General features: G+C 46.8%; 3 protein-coding genes across 4 annotated transcripts in view; 1 reads left to right on the top strand and 2 right to left on the bottom strand.

Moving 5' to 3' along the window:
- PHB2 (prohibitin 2) overlaps window positions 1–375 on the bottom strand; it is a 125,774-nt gene extending 125,399 nt beyond the window's left edge. The window contains exon 1 of the mRNA XM_053199616.1: window positions 70–375. Within this exon, the coding sequence (XP_053055591.1) occupies window positions 70–196 (127 nt within the window). The 5' untranslated portion in view covers window positions 197–375. The remainder of the gene's footprint in view (window positions 1–69) is intronic.
- A 138-nt stretch (window positions 376–513) lies between these two features.
- Window positions 514–6,129, top strand: EMG1 (EMG1 N1-specific pseudouridine methyltransferase). The gene is made up of 6 exons (XM_015061361.3): window positions 514–744; window positions 4,171–4,272; window positions 4,379–4,520; window positions 4,887–4,945; window positions 5,033–5,182; window positions 5,844–6,129. The coding sequence occupies exons 1-6, from the start codon at window positions 577–579 to the stop codon at window positions 5,955–5,957; spliced, it is 735 nt and encodes a 244-aa protein (XP_014916847.1). The 5' UTR covers window positions 514–576; the 3' UTR covers window positions 5,958–6,129.
- A 250-nt stretch (window positions 6,130–6,379) lies between these two features.
- The window catches only part of LPCAT3 (lysophosphatidylcholine acyltransferase 3), a 39,623-nt gene continuing 24,405 nt past the window's right edge, over window positions 6,380–21,597 (bottom strand). The window contains exons 2-13 of one of the 2 annotated variants that reach the window (XM_015061358.3): window positions 12,905–13,012; window positions 12,264–12,370; window positions 11,384–11,477; window positions 11,181–11,218; window positions 10,568–10,746; window positions 9,603–9,711; window positions 8,770–8,856; window positions 8,507–8,673; window positions 7,533–7,680; window positions 7,299–7,457; window positions 7,080–7,208; window positions 6,380–6,789 (exon numbers count right to left, since the gene is read on the bottom strand). In XM_015061358.3, coding sequence (XP_014916844.1) covers window positions 7,092–7,208; window positions 7,299–7,457; window positions 7,533–7,680; window positions 8,507–8,673; window positions 8,770–8,856; window positions 9,603–9,711; window positions 10,568–10,746; window positions 11,181–11,218; window positions 11,384–11,477; window positions 12,264–12,370; window positions 12,905–13,012 — 1,313 coding nt within the window. In that variant the 3' untranslated portion in view covers window positions 6,380–6,789; window positions 7,080–7,091. The remainder of the gene's footprint in view (window positions 6,790–7,079; window positions 7,209–7,298; window positions 7,458–7,532; window positions 7,681–8,506; window positions 8,674–8,769; window positions 8,857–9,602; window positions 9,712–10,567; window positions 10,747–11,180; window positions 11,219–11,383; window positions 11,478–12,263; window positions 12,371–12,904; window positions 13,013–21,597) is intronic. The other variant, XM_053225768.1, reaches the window with a different exon arrangement.

Raw genomic sequence — 21,597 nt, forward strand, 5'->3', positions numbered from 1 at the left:
ACCCAGAGGGACAGGGCAGAGGTCTAGCGGGGGTGGGGGGAGTCCGGAGAGCGGGCAGAGGTTGCTCACCGGTGAACACAGATTCGCGGACGCCGTAGGCCACGGCGCCGGCCCCCAGCAGCAGCTTCAGTGCCGTGCCCATGCCCCGTGGCCCGGAGGGCAGCCGCCCCGCTAAGTCCTTCAAGTTCTGGGCCATGTCCGATCCTATGGCCGGCGGCACCAGAGGTCAGAAGCAGGTGCCGGCCCGCCTCTACCCGGCTCCAGTTTAGAGATCGCACCCCTTCACACGAGGGTCCGGGGCCTTCGGCGCTTGCGGGAGAAAGGGCACCGGAAGTGCGCTCCCTTCTAAACCCTCCCCAGGGCCGAGGACCCGAACTTCGCGCACAGGAATTACGCATCCGGAACTTCCAGCCCCTTTCTGGAACCCTGCCCTTCCACAGAGGCTTCGGTAGCGCCAGACTGCAAGCCATCGCCATTTCCAAGTGCCCACTTTCAAAATGGCAGCCGGAAGGATGTTTGAGATTGGGCAAGCGCGAAGTTTAAGGACGTTATCGCAATTTCCGGTCCGGTTGCAAGATGGCTGCGCCCAGTGGCGGATTCCAACCTCGTGAGCGGCGCGTAGGAGAGCAGGAAGAGGGCTGGGATGCGGTGGCTCCCAAGCGGCCCCGACTCGGGGCGGGAAACAAGATCGGAGGGCGAAGGCTCATTGTGGTGCTGGAAGGGGCCAGTCTGGAGACAGTCAAGGTAGTTTGGGACAAGGAAGTGGAGAATTAGCAGATCGATAGGATGGGACCCCGGGGCGGGGGGAGGTGAGGGTGAGAGTCTCAAAGTGGATGGAGAAGCAGAGAGAGTGAAACATGCTTTTGGAGGAAGAATAGCCTAGTTGACTGTCTTTTGGTTAAACACCTGGGTTGGCGTTACTCGTTTTCTTCTGCTCTTCGTGAATCTCATTGCAGCTGTCACATCCTGACTTCAATTGATTTACCGGGATTCTGTGGTAAAAAGTTATCTAAAGGGAGGGAGGGTAGGGAAGGATAGACATGTCCATTGCGTCATCCCTAGGTGTCTTTTGTCACCTTCCTTTATAGTACTATCCACTTTGAAACGCTGGATCAATTGTCATTTAATACTTTTACATCCTTATTTTTACCTGTCATTCAGCCCTTTTCCCGAATATTCCAGCAATTGTATATCTTAAAACTGCAGTGTTCTCACTCTGACTTTCTTGTTTCTCTTACCTTTAGAGCTAAACTTGTCGAATGAGGAGGCCCAGAAGAAATAGCACTGGTCTCTAAGTCAGACCTGGGTTTTAAACTTGTTTTTCATACTTATTTTAAGTGTGTGATCTTGAGAAAACAACTTTGTCCTTAGTTTGTAAAGTGGAGGTTAATACTTTGAAAGTGCTTTAAAAGTAATATTTTGAAAGTAATGTGATTCTTTTCCATTTTTACTTCCTCAGTCTTTGTGTTACTTTATTAAGCTTGCAGTCTAGAAAGTCTTTTTTTTTCTTTTCCCATTTTTCTTAGGTAATTGATATTTCCAACTTAATTACAGGATCTTATATTTATGTCTCAGTTAATTGCTTGCCGTCTTTCCAGCCTATTAATTCTGAATCTCCCTTAACCACTTGTTTCTTCATATGTCCCATGGGGATGATAGTACGGACCTTATTGGGTTGAGGGGATGAAGGGAGGTAATATCAGCAAAGGGTTTAGAATGATGCCTGTCACTTGGAATAAATTATTGCCATTGTTATTGATTCCAGGTTCCTCATCAAGAAGTTGAAAAGGTCATGGCCAAATTAAAATTCTTAGAGCATGCTGGTGGAATGTAGGTCAGATTGTCATTAATGGTACTCCAGGGATGATTGAATTCATAGCTGGTTGAAATTTTATGTACTGTTATCTTTTGCCTTCCTGGTGCTGGTCCTTCTTGTTCTGCTAGCCTCGTGGAGCCTGCTCTCTCCTATTTATTCCTTAGACTCCAGACTTGTTGGCCTTTGTTAAGGTCTTTGAAAGCACTAAGTTCTCTGATATTTTAAGGCCGTTGCACATAATGTTCTCTAACGGAAGCTTCCTTCACTTAGCTCTTTATTAATTCCTGTTTGACAGTTCATGCAACAATTACTGAGTATGATGCTGTTCATTTTTCAATTATTAGTTAAAATGTTATTTCTTCATAGGAGTGACTCCCTTCTTGGTATAAATCAGGCCCTCCTGTTAATAATCCTTTAACGAACCATTTATTTTTCTTTCATAATGTTGATCACAATTTGGTTGTGGTTTCATGTGGTGGTTTACTGTTTGTCTCTTCCACTAGAAGGCTTCCATGAGGGCAGGGAATAAAAGGTTCTAAAAATTCTTATAGCTCTGATACCTGTTACAGAAAATGAATACACATAGTACTCATTCTCTGATTATTCTAATTAGTTGTTTTCAAGCTTATTAACCACAACCCGCAATAAAAAAGTCACATTGTGAGCCAGTACACACACACACACAAACACATGCAACTATCTGATACCAAAAGCTTCATAAAGTACTACTTACCATGACTACATGTAAAGTACTCTTTTCTATTTTATTAAGATAATAAAACTCCTGGTTATAACTTACTAATGGGTAGAAACTGGATTGTTCTATTCAAGAGGTTCTTTTTTTCAATAACTAAGTGTCCCACAGAGTTGGTTCTTTCCCTATGCTTACTCTCTGACATTTTTGTTGTTTCAGTTAATCAGTTTCAAAATCTACATGCCTCTTCCCCCAAGCTTTGTGGAGTTATGTTTCCTTTTTTTTTTTTTTTAAAGTGTTTATTCCTGACAGAGAGAGTGTGAACAGGGGAGTGGCAGAGAGAGGGAGACACAGAATCTGAAGCAGGCTCCAGGCCCTGAGCTGTCAGCACAGAGCCGGAAGTGGGGCTCGAACTCACAAACTGTGAGATCATGACCTGAGCTGAAGTCGGACAGCTTAACCGACTGAGCCACCCAGGCGCTCCTGGAGTTATGTTTCTTAAGTTGTTGCCAGACATACGAATGTTCTATTGATACATAAAAACACAGCCTCTCAAATCCTGTATTTGTATATTTAGTGGTGTGGTTTTGGACTTTTTACTGACCACTTTATTGCTCCTTAGGACCCCAAATTGCAATCTGCAATTCTTTCTTTTAGCTGCTATAGATTTTAGCCAGATCTTTAGTATCACACATGTGGTTAGTGTCTCTTCTAGTATACACTGAGTTACCAGAATAATATTCCTCATTCACTCAGTGCCCTGTTATTCCACAATTATTTCTGGCTTTGTGCTTGATACTTGAGGAACCTTGCAGTTTACAAAGCAGTCGTATTTAATCACTGTTCTTCGGTGTTTCAGTTCTACTTTTTCCGCATGCGTTTTCCTTCTTCACACTTCTGCTTTTCCTTTATTCCAGCTGTACCTTTGCTCAGACCAGTCTTAACACTGGCACCAACCCTCTTGCGTTTTACTTTTGAAAGTATTCCTTGCTGAAGTCGCCTCCCGCATCATTAGAATTTTCACACTTTTCTCTCCATCCTCGCCAACACTTCTTTCTTGTCTTTTTTTGATACTAGCCATTCTGGCTGGTGAGGTGATACCTTGTTGTGCTTTTGATTTGCATTTCCCTGATAAGTGAGGTTGAGCATCTTTTCATTTGTCTGTTGGTCATCTGGGTGTCTTCCTTAGAAAAATGTCTGTTCAGGTCCTCTGCCCATTTTTTAATCAGATTGGTTTTTTTGGTATTGCAGAAGTTCTCTGTATTGGTTAATTTGGATATTAACCCCTTATCAGATATATCATTTGCAAATACCTTCTTTCCCATTCAGTAGGTTGCCTTTTTGTTTTGTGGATGGGTTTCCTTTGCTGTGCGGGAGTTTAGATCACGTGAAATCACAGGCTGTGTCCTTTTGTCATCCAAGATCATTTACAGGGGTAGGGGAGAAAGGGTCAGTGGCCACACAGTAAACCCCTGAAAGGCTTGCTGGGCCCCATCACCCATTTCTGATTCAGAAGATCTGGAGTAGACTGAGAATTTGACTAACAGGTTTCTAGATGATGATTATGATGCTGCTGCTGCTTTGGGGACCACACTTTGAGAACCACTAGTCTAGGTAAAAGAAGCTTATGTTGCTGTCTGTCATGTTCCCTGTTCTTTAGGTAGGGAAGACCTATGAGTTACTCAACTGTGACAAGCACAAGTCTGTGCTGTTGAAGAATGGACGGGACCCTGGGGAAGTGAGACCAGACATAGCTCACCAGGTAACTCCAGGGACAGAGCTCACGACCCCAAGCCTTTGTACAGGTCGGGCAGCTGCGTGCTGCTTCTCTTCGCTTGAAACTATGCCTTGGTTTCTGTGTCCCCCAGAGTTTACTGATGCTGATGGACAGTCCCCTGAACCGAGCTGGCTTGCTGCAGGTTTATATCCACACACAGAAGAATGTGCTGATTGAAGTGAACCCCCAGACTCGAATTCCCAGAACCTTTGACCGCTTTTGTGGCCTCATGGGTGAGATCTCTAGGAGTTAAGGTTCAGAACGAACTTGGCAGTAGTGAAGAAGGGAGGAAGAGGAAAGAGATAAATGAAATGTGAGCTTTGTAAATAGGAGGAGTGGGGTGTATGTTTGATACCAGAACAAGGACTCATCTTCCCAGGGGCTGGGGTAAAACCTGCATGGGTTCCTGGCCGAGTGAACTCATTGCCATCCAACTAGTCATATGCTTGACAACTGCTCGTTCGTAGCATTTTAGGACCATAGTGTGGATGTAAAGGACACACGGAGCCCACTTTACCTGTGGGTTTTTCTGGTTAGATTTCTGGGCAGAAGAAATGGGGTCACCACCTAGCTCTGAACTCTTTTCTCCCCACCCTCAGTTCAGCTTTTACACAAACTCAGTGTTCGAGCAGCTGATGGCCCCCAGAAGCTCTTGAAGGTGAGATACTGGCACCTACTGGTTGGAGGCGGGGTTCTGAGATTGTTTCTGGGGCTGATTTTTCTTTTTTTCCCTTGTTCTCTTTAGGTAATTAAGAATCCAGTGTCAGATCACTTCCCAGTTGGGTGTATGAAGATTGGCACATCTTTTTCCATTCCAGTTGTCAGTGATGTACGAGACTTGGTGCCTAGCAGTGACCCTATTGTTTTTGTGGTGGGGGCCTTTGCCCATGGCCAGGTAAGGCCTGGGCTCAACTCTTGGGTTCTTCATAGAGCTGAGGCTTAGTATAGAATTCTGAGAACAGCTGGCATTTTGATGACCTTGGGAGACAGAGGGTGAGAACAAAGCCGGAAGACAAACAGGGCCTCCACGACCTGCACGCCCCCGCCCCCCCAGCTGTATCTTTTGAGGACTGCTGGTATATTTGTGACAGTGAGAGTCAAGGCCTTCTTCATCCTTTGTACAACTTGAACAGCACTGGAAGGGCGCCTCAGTGGCTCAGTCAGTTAAGCGTCTGACTTCAGCTCAGGTCATGATCTTATGATTCATGGGTTCAAGCTCTATGTTGGGCTCCACGCTATCAGTGCAGAGCCTGCTTGGGATTCTCTCTCTCCCCCTCCCACCCTTCCCCCACACGCACTATCACTCGCTCTCTCTCTCAAAAACAAGTAAATCTTTAAAAAAATAGCACCATAAAGATCGGCTGGCTCAGTCGGTAGAGCCTGCCGCTCTTGATCTCAGGGTTGTGAGTTCGAGCCCCATGCCAGGTGTAGACATTACTTAAAAATAAAATCTAGAAAGAAACCCAGCACTGTGAAATACTAGCTCAGCCCTGTTTTCCCTTCCCCAAAGACGGGCTGAACTTGTTATAGAGTGACAGAACTGTTTCTCTCCTTAGGTCAATGTGGAGTATACGGAGAAGATGGTGTCTATCAGCAACTACCCCCTGTCTGCAGCCCTCACCTGTGCAAAACTGACCACAGCCTTTGAAGAAGTATGGGGGGTCATCTGACAATAGCACCTTGTTCTGAAACAGAGACTGTTGTCATTATATCCCTTGGCCCTGCTTTCCGCCCGCTGCTCGGAGAGAGGACCTTCCTGCACCGGCACTGTGGGGGGTTTGGGGAAGCCGAGGCTGTACATTTGCTATTTGTTTAGCCTATAAATACTGTTTATCCTATAAATATCTGGTAGTTCTTTGGGGATTCCTAAAATTAGCAGTATCTTAATGGTGGAAAAAAATCTTAATGGTTGTTCTCCTCAGACTCCAGGAAAAGATGTGAGGTCACAGCGTTTGCAAGTTTGGTCCCAGGCTTTGCGGTTAGGCCTTGACTCCCACCTTCTGGGCGGTAAAGGAGAGAGCCCTGCTGAATTTTCAGCTCTGTGGCAAGCACGGAGAACGGTCTGTAAGGAAGCAGCCAGGAATGCCAGCAGTGAAAAACTGAACAAAGAGAAGTGATTTTATCTGGTACAGTTCCAAGGTAGAAAAAGTGGAGCAGGTGGGGCCTTGTACCCCACCCCGCCCCCCCATGGGGGGGGTGGTGGTAGCGGCACATATACAATCATAGTAAATTGGCAGGAGAAAAACACAACAGATTCCTGGCTAGAGGGGGAGAGATAAGGCAACGTGCATGGGGGAGCCCAGAGGGGAGACACGGGCCCTCTACTCCTCCCACGAGAGTTTCCCCTTTGGCCCCAGATGAAGACTTGGCTGGCAGCAGAGGCACGGCTAGGAGTATCATGTCTTCCCACTCCCTGGTTTCCATGTTCTCTGTGCTCTGAGGCGAAGGAGGGCTGTGGAAAGGGAGACAAGTGGTTTCTGCACCAGCCCGGCGCTAGGCCACCTGCAAGAGAAGAGATTTGATTGGCAGGCTGGTCGGAGTTATTCCTTCCAGTCTCTGGTCTACAGAGACCAGACTCTGGGGGCCCAAGTTTGCCGTGATCGTATAGTAAGTACTCTGTGTCGTGGGGGCCCAAGTTAGAGTGGTCAGTGCCCCACACTTGTTTTCCCGGGAGCCAGGCTACCTTCAGAGTCACTCCAGGTTTCGGTACTGTCTCCCTGCCATCCGCCCCCAATCTATTGCTCTCGTCTATAACTTGCTGGTTCAGCTTAGCTACAGGGATGGTCACTTACCAGGGAAATCGATTATTTCGCTTTCTTTAACTTTTCTTTCCTTGGCACCATTACTTTGTGAACATAAGGCAATATGAAGAGTAGGCTCAAGAAGAAGACGTGGCCAAGAAAATAGACGGATTTATACACCTGTGGGGAGATACCGGCCACTGAGCGAGAGACAGAGCAAGGACCGTCTCTCAGCCTGCGGTTTCAGCGATTTCCGCCCCCTCCGCTTACCTTAAACCACTTGTCCCACGTGAAGAGGCAGAAGGCAGTCATTGAGTAACCCATGAAGAGCCAGTGGATGGTCTGCTGCACCAAGTAGTAGAAGGGTTGTAGGATGGTAATGGAAGCCAGGTTGCTCAGGGTTGGGCTCTCCTGAATTAGCCTGGCAGCCTGGGGAGCGAGGGGAGAGGTCGTGAGTGTCTCGCTCGTCATTGTCCCTGTTCACCCGGCACCCCTCAGGCCTACCTTTCTCTCCACGATGACAATGAGGAATTCCATCTGGAAGCAGACCAGGTATCCCGAGTGGAGGCCGTGCCAGAGGGCCAAGAAGAGCAGCGACAGTCCCTGGGACAGTTCTTTATTTCCAAGGAACTTGAGCCGTTTGAAGACGTAACTAGAGAAAAGGGTGGGTGGGGATGGGCCTCAGAGCAGTGCCTGCTGCCACGCTGGTGGCTCCTGCTCCGGGTGGTCTGGGGTGAGGGAGGCGGTGCCATCAGACTAGCTTTAGAAATGAAAGGCAGGGGCACCTGAGTGGCTCAGTCGGTTAAGTGACCGACTCTTGGTTTCGGCTCAGGTCGTGATCTCACGGTTTTGTGGGTTCAAGCCCCGCACTGGGCTCTGCACGGCCAGTGCAGAGCCTGCTTGGGATTCTCTCTCTGCCCCCCTGCCTCGGTCTCTGCCCCTCCCCCACTCTCACTGTCTGTCTCTCTCAAAATAAATGAATAAACTTTAAAAAAAATTAAAAAAAGAAATGAAAGGCAGCGGAATCGATGACTCTGTTCAGAGACAGCAAACAGACCTCACGCTTAGCTGGGTGAGCTTGGGCGAGCCACTTTGTACAAGATAACTGAGTGTCTGCTGAGCGCCCGGTGCCTAAGCTGCAGTGCTGAACAGGGCAGACCGGTTCTCGTGCCGCTCAACACTTGTGCGTTGGTGGGGACAAATAAAGACGTTTGTAAATGGCAAAGGGGAACATGAAACCAGGGTGGAACTGGGATTAAAATTCCAGGCACCTCTCAGTCTTGCTTGTGCCTTGCGAATGTGACAGGAGTGGTTTTCGGGGGGCCGGGAGTGGAGACGGAAGTCAGTATGTGGTGGGTGGGTGCGAGAACGATGAGGTTCTACCCAGAGTGGGAAAAGATGGACCGCGTATCCGTGCGCTCAAATCTGGGAAAGTGGTGGAAGAAGCTAGGGTCCGGACCCCCGTTCCAGCCGCTTACCGGGCCACCCAGGCATTGGTGTTGATGTTGAAAGAGGCGATGGTGCCGGTGAATCGGGGGGTCGTTTCAAAGAGCCACACCTTCATGTTGGCACAGGCGTCCCACTTCGCCTTTCTGTGTTCGTCAAAGTCATTGAAGCCCAGCCCTGTCAAAATGCACACTCCTTCCTGAGGGAGGGAGCATTCCGTTAGCATTCCTGCTCTCCTCCCCACCGTGCCCCACAGCTTGTTGGAATATGACCCGGGTTCATCTTTCCTACTTACTGTGACCAGCCAACAGGTGACGTACTTGTACAGCACGAACTTGCCCCAGAGCAGCATGTACATGCAGCGGAACCAGAAATCGTGGTTCTTGAGGAAGGAACACACAGGCATTAGGGATACTCCCCGGGCAAGGCCAAATGCCCTTCATGTTCTTCCCTTCCAAACTTGAGGCTGACTACTTCATGTCCACCTGACGGTCCGCTTCGCTGCCCTTCTAGTAGGCTAAGAGGAATACGCAGGGAGCCCAGTGAACATCCATTCACCTTTTTCTTTGAAGAGTCCCAGAAACAGCATTGTCCCTAAACTCCTCTAACGCACTGAGCATTCGGGACACGGAGCACCGAGGGACTTTTATATATCCATGGTCAATGTTAGTTTAAGGAGATAAACCTACCCAGAGTGCGTAGGGAGCTGCTGCAAGCCTTTCAGCTGGGCAGGAGCAAAAGCCAGCACTTCCCCCTCCCTTGGTTTTTGAATTCCCTAGAAGCCCCCAATCTATCAAGAGAAGAAAACAGGCTGGAGAGGACCAAAAGCTGCTCTGCTCCAAGGAGTCACTTGGCTGTAATAAATCAGGCTAAGAGCTGCTCCCGAGGGAGGTAAGGGGTGCTAACAGTGCACCTGGCACAGCCCTGTGCCCGCGGAGGTCGTTCAGTGCTGGCTGATGAACATGTCGCGGCCCGGCTGGCATTGACACCAACTCTCACAGATCTAGAGCGAAACCAACATGCATTTGTAGATGGTGTTACCCGCTTCTTGGCTATCTACAGGGATCCTTGCCTGTCCATTTCTACCTCTGATGCAGTCACACTGCTGCTCCATTAGTAAGCACTCACTTCATAGTCTTCAGTGAGGAGATAGTCTTCTGTGATGTGGGGGCTAAGCAGAGTGTAGCCCACTAGGTAGACAAGGCCCAGACTCAGGCGCTTGAGAGCAGGTATGGTGCTGGAAAGGAACAAGCAAGGTCACAACGGACAGAGGCTATTCCCTTCGCCCTCTGACCTTAAATTACGGAGAGAGGGGTTTCAGAGTGTGGCTATCCGCCCAGAGGAGGACGAGTGGCTCTCCGTCCAGAGCCTTTATTCAGTCTCAGGGAAAGACAGCTCTCTGTGGTTGGCTTTGGGCAATGGTGAACGCGAGACCCTGTGAGTCACAGGGGCGGGCAGGGTGGGCAGGGGAGCGGTGTGGACGAGTCTGTGGTGCTTCCCCCTCAGGGCTCCTACACATCTCATGGCCTCACCAACCGCCTCCATCCACACTGGGACCGAAAATCCAGTGCGGAGGACTGGAGGATGACCAATCCTCAGTCTGCTCCTTCCTACCCTGGTTGAATCGAGGCCCAAACACAGGCTAGACACGTTCTCAGGAAAAGGATTTTTCTGGTAACTTCAATTTTCTACTGTGATATATATATACACACATATATATATACACACACACATACACACACACATTTCTATATATTTAACAATCTTTTCTTTTAAACCGAGAAAACGGGTTTTAAAGGCAGGGACGTGACTGTTCAGGCAAAATCCTGTGGCATAAAAGCGAATTTTTACGTTTGTACTACAGGGTCGGAATGGCTGGCTGGAAGTAGCCTACGCTGAAATGGGCCCGCCACCCGCGCTGAGCAGGTACGGAGCGCCCGTTACGACAGTCTGGGGCCTGTGCGGCACAGGCCTGTGAGCCGGGGCCGTGCTGGAGGACGCAGCCGGGGCTGGCCTGCAGGAAGGCACCTAGAAGTGGCTTTGTATTGGGTGAGATCACCTATACAGAGGTCTTGACCAAGAGGGGCAATTACCTGTTTGGTATCTTCCCTGGTATGTCAGTCAGCTGTCCCTGCACCAGCTTCATGTAGTGGTTCATTGAGAACTGGGGCCCTACCAAGAAGGCCCCATAGAAGTAGGAGAAACCAGCAACTTCCAGCAGGGAAGGGACACCCCGTATGGCATATTTCTGTTGCTCAGAGGACAAGGAATTCTATGCCGAGAAGAGAATGAATGGTTCAGGATAGCCTTGAATCTCCCCCCAAGAGCCAGTCTGTGTGTTCCCCACCCTGGGACCCCACTGAACTGGGGTTCTTCAAACAGCCGTCTCTTTGAGGGCGTGACATGGAGAAGAGTAATTGCCTCACGTGGAAATGAGTATGTGCAGGGGTAACTTAGCAACAAGTGGCTGCTGCTTTTCCAAACGCCATGCTGGCACTGATCTCTGGACTTTGTGCGAGAGCTGGATCCGGGCAAATTAGATTTGCTGATCCGTGCTCAGTGTTATCTGAAACAGAACTCACACAGGCCGGGGATGAGGCAGAGGCTCTGCCCCTGGCATCTGGGTCCAGTCTTTTGATTACAACAGCCTTTCTCCTTCCCTCTGGTTCAATTCCTTAACCTCTCTGCAGAGGAATGGGAACTTACCTGATCCTTCCCTCCGTCAAAGTAGTCAACAGCCAGACCTGAGCAGAGAGAGAAGGTGTGGGTAGAGCAGGGGGAGAGGCCACTGAGGAGGTGGCCTGTGGACTGAGTGTAGCCAGGAGCGGACCGGGGAACACAGAGTAAGTTTACGGTCAGACGGGGAAGAGCCTAGGGGTAAAAGGGGAAGGCAATGAGCCAGCACTCACCAATCAGCTTCAAGGTCAGGACACAATGTGGCATTGTCCACTTGATATCATAGTTGCCAGTGGCTGTGTAATAATATCCGGCAAGAAGGTAGGCCTAGGGAGGGGGAAAAATTTATTCCATCACCAGCTAGGATTTCTTTATTTTCTCCCTGCTCTAAAATCCACTGTATTTTTTCATTTTCCCCTTCTCTTGGTCTCCTCCTTAAAGGCTTTTGTTTTTAAGTTTGATCTTTTAAATAAAAAAAAAAAATTGTTTATTCATTTTTGAGAAAGAGAGAACGTGAGCGGGGAAGGGGCAGAGAGAGGTGGGAGGGACAGAGGATCCAAATCAGGCCCTGCTGACAGCAGACAGCCTGATGTGGGGCTCAAACTCATGAACCGTTGAGATCACGACCTGAGCTGAAGTCAGACGCTTAACCAACTGAGCCACCCAGGGGCCCTAAAGGCTTTAAGTTACTATACATGGAAGAAACTGAACCCATGGAGGGGAATGCTCAAGGCTTCTCAGCAGAATGAGGGCTCAACTGGGAATTTGGAGCTTAGAGTCCGTAGCTCAGTCTCAGCTGGTTTTCTGCCTGGCCTTTACGCGACACCCCTCCTGGACAGCTAGCTGGGTAGTCCTGGTCAAAACCAAAGAACAAGAATGGCGCAGTCCTGTGCAAGGGCTCAGCTGTTCAGGTCATCGTCACTGCAACCTGCAGATGGGGCGCCTGGCGCCTGCGAAGAGTGACCTACCTGAAGCCATGCTGTGGAGAGATGTCGGGAGAAAGGACTAGAAATCGGGTCTCCTAGGTCACTTTTTCTGCGCCACAGTCCCCGACCTCCCCCCTCCCCCGAACGGCTGTTGGCTGTGGTCTGAGCAGCTGAGAGAGGCGTTTACCATCTGGAAGCAAAATGTAGTGAGGACGGCAGTGACGGTGCGGCCCATCAGTCGAAGGATGAGGAACTGAAGTCCAACACACAGCAGGGAGTGGTAGAGCTGATTTCCTGGAGGCGGAGAGGACAGCAAATTTTAGCCTGTGGTGGTTTTGTTTTTTGGGTTTTGTTTTTGTTTTTTCGCATTCTCACCTGGGCTGAGACTTCTAAACACAAAGAGAATATTTAAAGAAAAAAACCTTTGGTATTAGGATTTTTTTCTTTTCAAAGAGACTCAGATCTTGGTGGGAGGGAAGGAAATGAACTGTATCCATATAAGGGATCGTCAGGGCGTTGCTGCATTTCTGAGTGTTTGAGCTAAAGGGATGCTCCTGAAGAAGGCTGCTTGCATCTTGCATCCAGTTACAGCCCCAGCAGAGGAAATGATGGGGGGCTGGCAAAGGTAACCAAGCACTCTCAAAATGTTATCTGGGAAAGGGATGCACGGAAAAGGAAAATTAAGCTCTGGTCCTGGGCATACAAACCCTCTTTGCAAGCAGAGCGTTATTAACTTCCCTAGCCATCACACTCTCTCCAGAAACTCTGTTTAAGCCTGTTCCTTCCCAGGTTCCCTCCAATCGCTGTGCTACTGCCAAGTTCACTCACCAAAGTTAAAATAAGCAATTGAGAGGCCTGTAAAGGCGTGGAAGAGATGGATGAGGTAGCTGTCCTTGAAGTAAAGGTAACGCCGATAAAATACAGCCATGGGGTAACCTAGAGGGGAGAAAAATCAGTCAGAGGGTCACGCATGCCTGATGCCTTCCTGGTTTTGGAAGTTTCTCTGGCATGAAATGCAGCCCAGAGTGGAAAATACGTCCCTTATGTGGATGACAGCAGAGAACAGTATCCAAGAATCAAAATTTGCTTTGCAAATACAAACTTAAAACTGAAGATATGGGGGCACCTGGGTGGCCCCGTCGGTTAAGTGTCCAATTTCTGTTCAGGTCATGATCTTGCAGTTCGTGGCTTCGAGCTCTGTGCTGACAGCTCAGAGCCTGAAGCCTGCTTCAGATTCTGAGTCTCCCTCTCTCTCTGCCCCTCCCCTGCTCGCACCCTCTCTCTCTCTCTCTCTCAAAAATAAATAAAACACACACAAAAAATTTTAAACTAAAGGTATGAATTTTATACTGAGGCAATACAAAACTGGGTCCTAAGACTAGGTTTCCTTTATAGCCTATTAAATATTGCTAGGAATTTTCTCTTGCGTTTTTCTAAATGACACAAGGAATTAAGGGTGCCTAACGATGCCCTGAGATGCTAGTTTACACCTTTATGCTCGATTATGATTTCATCACCTGTCCTGTTAGCAGAGTAATGTCAGCTTATTAACATTATTAAGAGGACAAATATAAATTAAAACCAGGCTACAAAATGGGATTACTAACTGCACATACAGTTGTAGACTCCTCACATACTGAGGTCTGGGCATCAACTGTGTTATAAATCCATGTAAATATCCTGGGGAAATGTCATCTAAAGCTGTGATTCCGAGTATAGTCCCAGGGCCACGATGACGGAACTACAAGGGGTCTCTGCTGGGTCATAAACTGATTAGGCATGGCGAAAGGCAGCTTACGGAATTAAAAAGGGTCAATAACATTTGGTATTTCTGAACTACAATCAGTATGTTCCATGGCTTTACTACACATTCAGTGTTCTGTCAAGGAGCGTTCTACTTTTTTTTTTTTTTTTTTAATGTTTATTTGTTTTTGAGAGAGAGAGACAGAGTGTGAGCAAGGGAGGAGCAGAGAGAGAGGGAGACACACAATCTAAAGCAGGCTCCAGGCTCTGAGCTGTCAGCACAGAGCCCGACGTGGGGCTCGAACCCACGAACCGTGAGATCATGACCTGAGCTGAAGTCGGACGCTTCACCGACTGAGCCACCCAGGCGCCCCGGTCAGGAAGAGTTCTATCAAGAAGTCTGGCTAATGTGCCCGGAAATACTCCTCCTGCAGCAGAGCACGTGCAGAGAACTGGAATCCCCATGTCTTTCTGGAAGGACACTTCACATATCCTATCATTGCATAACTAGTGTTCCCGAGCTGCTCATGATTTATAGTTGCTGCACCTCTTGCTGTCAAATTATAGGTTGCAGTTAGTTTTTCGTGGGCAGTATGCTGGTATGCGTGGTTAAACTCTGAGATGCTTAGGAACGTGTTGGACACAAAGAAAGTGCTCGATTATTTATTAAGTGAATAGAAAAATGGATAATCATGTTTTATATTGGCCTATGTCCTTCTAGTCCTTTTCCCCGTTTTTTTCTTTTAATTTACCAACACAGTTCGGGTATTTGTGTATCCTGGTTTTTTCACGGAACAGTGTGTCAACTATTTGATCTTCTTGGTGCTAGGACTTGCTGATGTTCTTTGATTGCTGTTTTCATCATGGGCTAGGCTCTGTAACAAATTTACAGCTGCTTGCAAGTAGTTAATTCTGCAGATGGTCTATGGATCACAGGCTCATTCATTTGACAGATGTTTGTTAAATGCCTACTCTATGCCAGGTATTCTGGTTATAGAGCATATAATGAGGAAGGAGGTGGCATGTAATGGTTTATTCTCTTTCTTTCTTTTTTAAAGTTTATTTATTCTGAGAGAGAGCAAGCAGGGGGAGGGGCAGAGAGAGAGGGAGAGAGAATCCCAAGCAGGCTCCTCACTGTCAGTGCAGAGCCCGATGCGGGGCTCAATCTCACGAACCTGTGAGATCATGACCTGAGCTGACTGAGCCACCCAGCCACCCCTGTAATGGTTTATTTTCCTGCTAGCAGAAGATGAAGTGATATAGGATTACTAGGCTCAAGGGAGAGGGAGACATCTATAAACCCTTTCATAGTCACATGAATGAGCAAAGAAACAGGATTGAGTCTCATTACATATCACATGGGCAGGGACAGAACACCAGGTTACAGCAAGTTTTGCTAAGAAGCAGAGCCAGGTACTAGAAAGTATATAGAATAGGGTCCAACTGCCTTAAACTTTTTGCTTTTCACTTTTTAAAAATATTTATTTTTGAGAAAGAGAGAGAGAGAGAGGGAGAGAGAGAGAGAGAGAAAGAGAGACAGAATCTGAAGCAGGGTCCAGGCTCTGAGCTGGACACAGAGAGCCCGACGCGGGGCTTGAACCCAGGAACCATGAGATCATGACTTGAGCAGATGTTGGACGCCCAACCTACTGAGCCACCCAGGCGCCCCTCATTTTTTTTTTTAAGTTTATTTAGAGAGGGAAAGTGCGTGTGAATGAGAGGGGGAGGAGCAGAGAGAGGGAGAGAGAGAATCCCAAGCAGGCTCCATGCTCAGCGTGAAGCCCGATGCGGGCTCGATCCCACAAACTGTGAGATCATGACGTGAGGAGAAATCAAGAGTCGGAGGCTTAACTGAGCCACCCAGGCGCTCCTGCTTTTCATTTTTAATGTTTTAGAAACAGGAGTACAAATGAATAGAAGCGATAAATAGGGTAGATTTTAATTATCTAGAGTACTGGTAAATGAGTTCATCTATAGATAGCGAAGAGCTTATCTCTTTAGCACTAAGACCTTTAACCAACTGGAAGCACTAAAACCATTTAGAATGCTTGAAATTAAAAAAAAAACAAAACAAAACACGACACACACTACTCTGCTTCCTTAACCTGAATATACTTAACATTTTCTTGGTGATCTGGGCCATAATTATTCTGCAGTACAGTCATGATGGCTTTGTGACCTGTCGAGGAGTGTGAAACCATTTGCCCGGACCCTGTAGGCCCTCCACTGTTCGGCATTCTGAGTTCTTGTATCTGTTTCTTATGGCCTTCATGGCCCCTCCCTTGCTATTCAGGGATCAGGAGTCACTTCTTGAGCTTCGAAGAGTTCCCTTCCCAATTTCTACTTTACAGCACGCCTTAGAAACCGTAACTTTGTGTAAAGTTGTTAAAGGTGTAAAAAAAAGATGTAAGAGCCAGAGTCTTGGGTGCTTTCCTTACAGGAGACTTAGTGCACAGGCCTGGTGACATCTGTTCTGGCCGCTCCAGGCCCCTTCCTCCTGTTTTCAGGTATATTTGGGGGGCGGGGTGGGGGTTGTTGAGTTCCCTACACGCAAGAATATGGAGCAACTGGCAGAAAAATTAAAGAAGGCAGCAGGCCAGGTTACCACAGACACGGAGGTCCTAACAGAGAAGAGCAAAGCCCGGAATGAAGCCTCAGAGAGAAGAAGGAGCTGTGTGTCAGCCGAGTTGCTGGGACAACCCAGAGCTGATTTTGAGCGTAAACATCAAACCTGGCTCTTGGCTGCCACTCAGCTCAGCGGGCTTCGGGGCCTGGCTGCCCAGTCACCCCTTGAGGGATGTGCTGTTTGGCGCAGGATGTTGTCCCTCAAGCTGTTTCTGAGTCTTAACGCTTTTTGATGGGAGTCGACGCTTACTGTAATGGCTGCAGTCGCCGGAAGAATCTTTAAAAAACAACGAGAGCACCTCCTCGCTCACCGCCCACCCACGAGTCTGATTCGGCAGGTCTGAGTGACCGTGATGTGCCGCAAGGGTTAACAAGCACCACCTCACGAAAATCTGAAAGCAAGCTGGCAGCACTTACTAGGTCCTGAGAATAACATTCTAAGCCTGATGGCCGGGGGTTCTGGTCTTTCCCATAATAGCACCAAACATGCAGAGAGGTTTGTTTTATAAACAAATTTGCAGCTTCACGCAAGTAGTTAATTTCCTAGATATCCTGTGGATCGCTGGCTGCCTCCTTCCTTTGACAAATGTTTATATAAATGCCTACTAAAGCCAGGTATTCTGTTTATGAAGCAGAGGAGAACTTGTTTGGCTATACTGTAACTGTTTCTTCTTTTTGATTATGTTTTAAAGGTGGGGAGGGCTTCAGAAACTCATTAGCAGATGAAGGATGATGATCTAACACATATTAAACCTTGAGGATCCCCTACTGGAATGGGAATGTTCCAACAGCAAAAACTAGGGCATTCAAAATGCTCTGAACCTCAAAGTACACTGAAGTGGGTCCTCTTCAGAGGTTCAGCAGTCATGGAGCATTTCCAGCTGTACTCTCCAGTCACTGGATCAGTCAGGTCCAAGCGCCACTTGAGTCAGAAACTTGAGTCAGAAACTCCTTATTCTCTGTACGGTAGTTGTGAAATTACTTGTTAATCCTACAGGTTTGGAGGCTTCATTTGAAGAAGTAGAAATGAGCTGTTTAGAGGCACCTGGGAGGCTCAATCAGTTAAGCGTCCGACTTCAGCTCAGGTCATAATCTCACGGTTCATGGGTTCGAGCCCCGCATCGGGCTCTGTGCTGACAGCTCAGAGCCTGGAGCCTGTTTCGGATTCTGTGTCTCCCTCTCTCTCTGCCCCTCCCCAACTTGCACTCTCTCTCTCTTTCTCAAAAATAAATAAACATAAAAAAAAAAAAAAGAAATGAGCTGTTTGTATTCAAGTCTGATTAATTTCTTTGACTTTCAACCTGTATAGCTATTTCTGGACTCTGGAGGAATATGGTATGACCCCATTTGATCAGTCAGCGGTTCATATTACCCCGGTGAAAGGAATATAGAGCATTTTTGGCAAGTGTGAGAGAGAAGACAGAGTTAGACAGAACTGCTATGTGTTGGCTTAGTCAGATACTTATACCAGTTTTGTCAAAGAAGAAAACTACCTCAAGCACCATACAAAGAGTTGGTATAATGCCCATAGCATACTGTAGTGGTGTTCAAACTTTCTGCTCTCTTTAGACTCTTAAAAATTACGGAGGACCTCAAAAACATTTGTTAATATGGGTACTATCTATCAATATCTACTGTATTAGCAAATAAGAGGTGCCCAGGTGGCTCAGTGGGTTGAGTGTTCGACTCTTGATTTAGGCTCAGGTCATGATCTTGTGGTTTTTGAGTTTGAGCCCCACATGGGGCTCTGTGCTGACAGCGCGGAACCTGCTTGGGATTCTCTCTAAATAAGTAAGTAAATGAATACATAAATAAAAGAAAATTTTAAAGTATTTAACTACTAATTCATTAAAAAATAGTAAACCAGGGGCGCCTGGGTGGCTCAGTCGGTGAAGCATCCGACTTCAGCTCAGGTCACGATCTCGTGGTTCGTGAGTTCGAGCCCCGCGTCGGGCTCTGGGCTGATGGCTCAGAGCCTGGAGCCTGCTTCCAATTCTGTGTCTCCCTCTCTCTCTGCCCCTTCCCCGTTCATGCTCTGTCTCTCTCTGTCTCAAAAATAAATAAACGTTAAAAAAAATTTTTTTTAAATTAAAAATAAAAAATAGGAAACCAATTACATAATATATAACATACTTTTAATGAAAAAAACTATATTTTTCCAAAACAAACAAAACAATTTAATGAGGACAGTGGCATTGTTTTACATTTTTACAAATTTCTAGCCTTTGTCTGGCTAGATGGAAGGTAGCAGGATTCTCAAATCTGTTTCTGCATTTAGTCTGTTAATATGTTGTTTTGGTTAAAGCATATGAAGAAAATCTGGCTTCACGCAGATATACAGTTGGAAAGAGAATCTTAATAGCCTTTTCAGATCATTCTGAGTATTATTCTTTGATACTATACCAAAACTGGACAAGTAACTAATTTCCTAAGGGTAAGTGGCAGTGTGGGATCTGCAACCATATCAGTGAACTTTTCATTGAGGGCTTAAACTCACAAACCTGAGATCAAGACCTAAGCTGAGGTTGAGAGTCGGATGCTTAACTGACTGAGCCACCCAGGTGCCCCCCAGCTAAAATCATATTTCTTTTTTTTTTTTTTTAATTTTTAACGTTTATTTATTTTTGAGACAGAGAGAGACAGAGCATGAACGGGGGAGGGGCAGAGAGAAAGGGAGACACAGAATTGGAAGCAGCTCCAGGCTCCAAGCCATCAGCCCAGAGCTCGATGCGGGGCTCGAACTCACAGACCGCGAGATCGTGACCTGAGTCGAAGTCGGACGCTCAACCGACTGAGCCACCCAAGTACCCCTAAAATCATATTTCTTAATATCACCACTGACTTCCAGCAGAAAAGCCTTTGTGTATGGAGAAGTTGTCAAGCTCATGGTAATGGATGCAAGTTTTCCCACATTCTAATATTCACTTGAAAGCTTGAATTTTAGTACTGACTACAAATACTGTCAGTTGTTTTCCCTGAAGTGACAGGCTCGCTGTGCACATTTTCGAGAAACTATGTGCCAAATGCCCACGTCTCAGCAACCACAGTCTGTCAGTCATTCTTTCAAGTAAAAATGGTGTTCAATGAAAAAAGGAGCTGCCACTTCAACACGCAGCTCAAGCACCGCACAAGACCTTGGCCTCCACATGCCATTGCACTTCAGGATGAAGAAATGCTTTGTTTGTATTTCCCAGTTCCTCAAATATAACATTAAGAGGACGTGTACTCAAGGCTTGAGATGTAATAAAATTAATACTGATGTCTCACCGAGGATATTCTTTTTTTTTTATTTTGTTTTTAACATTTATTTATTATTGAGAGACAGAGAGACACAGCATGAGCAGGGAAGGGGTAGAGAGAGGGGGAGACACAGAATCCGAAGCAGGCTCCAGGCTTTGAGCTGTCAGCACAGAGCCCGACGTGGGGCTCGAACCCACAAACTGCGAGATCGTGACCTGAGCCCAAGTCGGATGCTTAACCGACTGAGCCACCCAGGCACCCCTCATCAAGGACATTCTTAAGTGAACCTGGCCTTTTTCTTTTTTTTGGACTGACAGTGCGCTGCAGTGAAGAATACAGTGACTGAGGGTACAGCTGTGCCCTTTCCCTGACTGGCACTAAGGCACCCGCAGTCTACCCACCGTTTGTACCATCAGAGCAAATGTCAACGCAGTAAAAATGGCCAATAACATCTTAGTATTATAGTGAAGACAATTTTAAGGTTCTCAGTGACCCCTCGGGGCTCATGGACTACACTTGGGGAACTGATGAACTGCTGATATGTGGAATGATGTTTTGGCTTAATCTTCCTTCTTATAATACCCACATCTGTACCTTTTCTTCCTCCCTGCTTTACTCACCTGCCCTCTTGTATTTTCTTTTTTTTTTCTATTGAGGTATGATTCACATACCAAAAAGTTTTGCTGTTTCAAAGTGTGCAATTCAATGGTTTTTAGGATATTCACAAGGTTGTGCAAACATCCCACTATCTACTTCCAGAATTTTTCCATCTCCCCAAAGGAAACCACATATCTGTTACCAGTCATTCTCCATTCATTCCTGTTCCCAGACACTGGCAACCACCAGAGGTTACTTTCTGTCTACAAGGCTTTCATATAAATGGAGTCATATGACTTTTATGTCTGGCTTTTTTCACTTCACATAATATTTTCCGGGTTCATTTATGTTATAGCACATATCAGTACTTCATTTTTAAAAACATTTTTTTAGGGGCACCTGGGTGGCTCAGTCGGTTGAGCGTCCGACTTCAGCTCAGGTCATGATCTTGTGGTTTGTGGGTTCGAGCCCCGTGTCGGACTCTGTACTGACAGCTCAGAGCCTGAGCCTGCTTTGGATTCTGTGTCTCCCTTTCTCTCTGCCCCCCTGCCCCCCTCCCCCACAAACTCTGTCTCTCTCTCCTTCAAAAAAATAAACATTAAAAAAATTTTTTTTAACATTTTTTTATTGGAGTATAGTTGACATACTATGTGATTACCAGTTTCAGGTGTACAATATAGCGTGTTAATACAATGTAGCGTGTTAAGCTACGCGCACGGTGCATTATTCTTTCTTTATGGCTGAATTATATCCCGTTTATGGATACACCATTTTGTTTATTCATTCACCAGCTGGTGGACATTCAGGTTGTGTCCACTTCTGGGTACTATGAATGAGGCTGCTATGGAACATTTGCGTGCAAGTTTATGTGTGAACACATATTTTTCCGTTCTCTTAGGTATATACCTAAAAGCGGGTCTCTTGGTCCTCTTACCGTCTAACCCTGCACTTCTCAGTTGGTGGTGCAGACCAGTTTTTAAAATCTCCCATTTTTTGTGGACCAATACTTCTGTTAAAAAAAATTTTTTTTTAATGTTTATTTTTGAGAGAGACAAGAGAGCGTGAGCAGAGGAGGGGCAGAGGCAGAGGGAGACACAGAATCCAAAGCAGGCTCCAGGCTCCGAGCTTTCAGTACAGAGCCCAATGAGGACCCTGAACCCATGAACTGCGAGATCATGAACTGAGCTGAAGTCAGATGCTTAACCAACTGAGCCACTCAGGCGCCCCCCTGTTGTGGACCAATACTTTTGTAAAATACAGAGTCATGGGCTTGCATGATGTGAGGCTGTCAAACTGCTACAAAAGTTCCTAAATGT

Source organism: Acinonyx jubatus, chromosome B4 (assembly GCF_027475565.1).
Source record: "Acinonyx jubatus isolate Ajub_Pintada_27869175 chromosome B4, VMU_Ajub_asm_v1.0, whole genome shotgun sequence".
In the NCBI taxonomy this organism is placed as follows: domain Eukaryota; kingdom Metazoa; phylum Chordata; class Mammalia; order Carnivora; family Felidae; genus Acinonyx; species Acinonyx jubatus.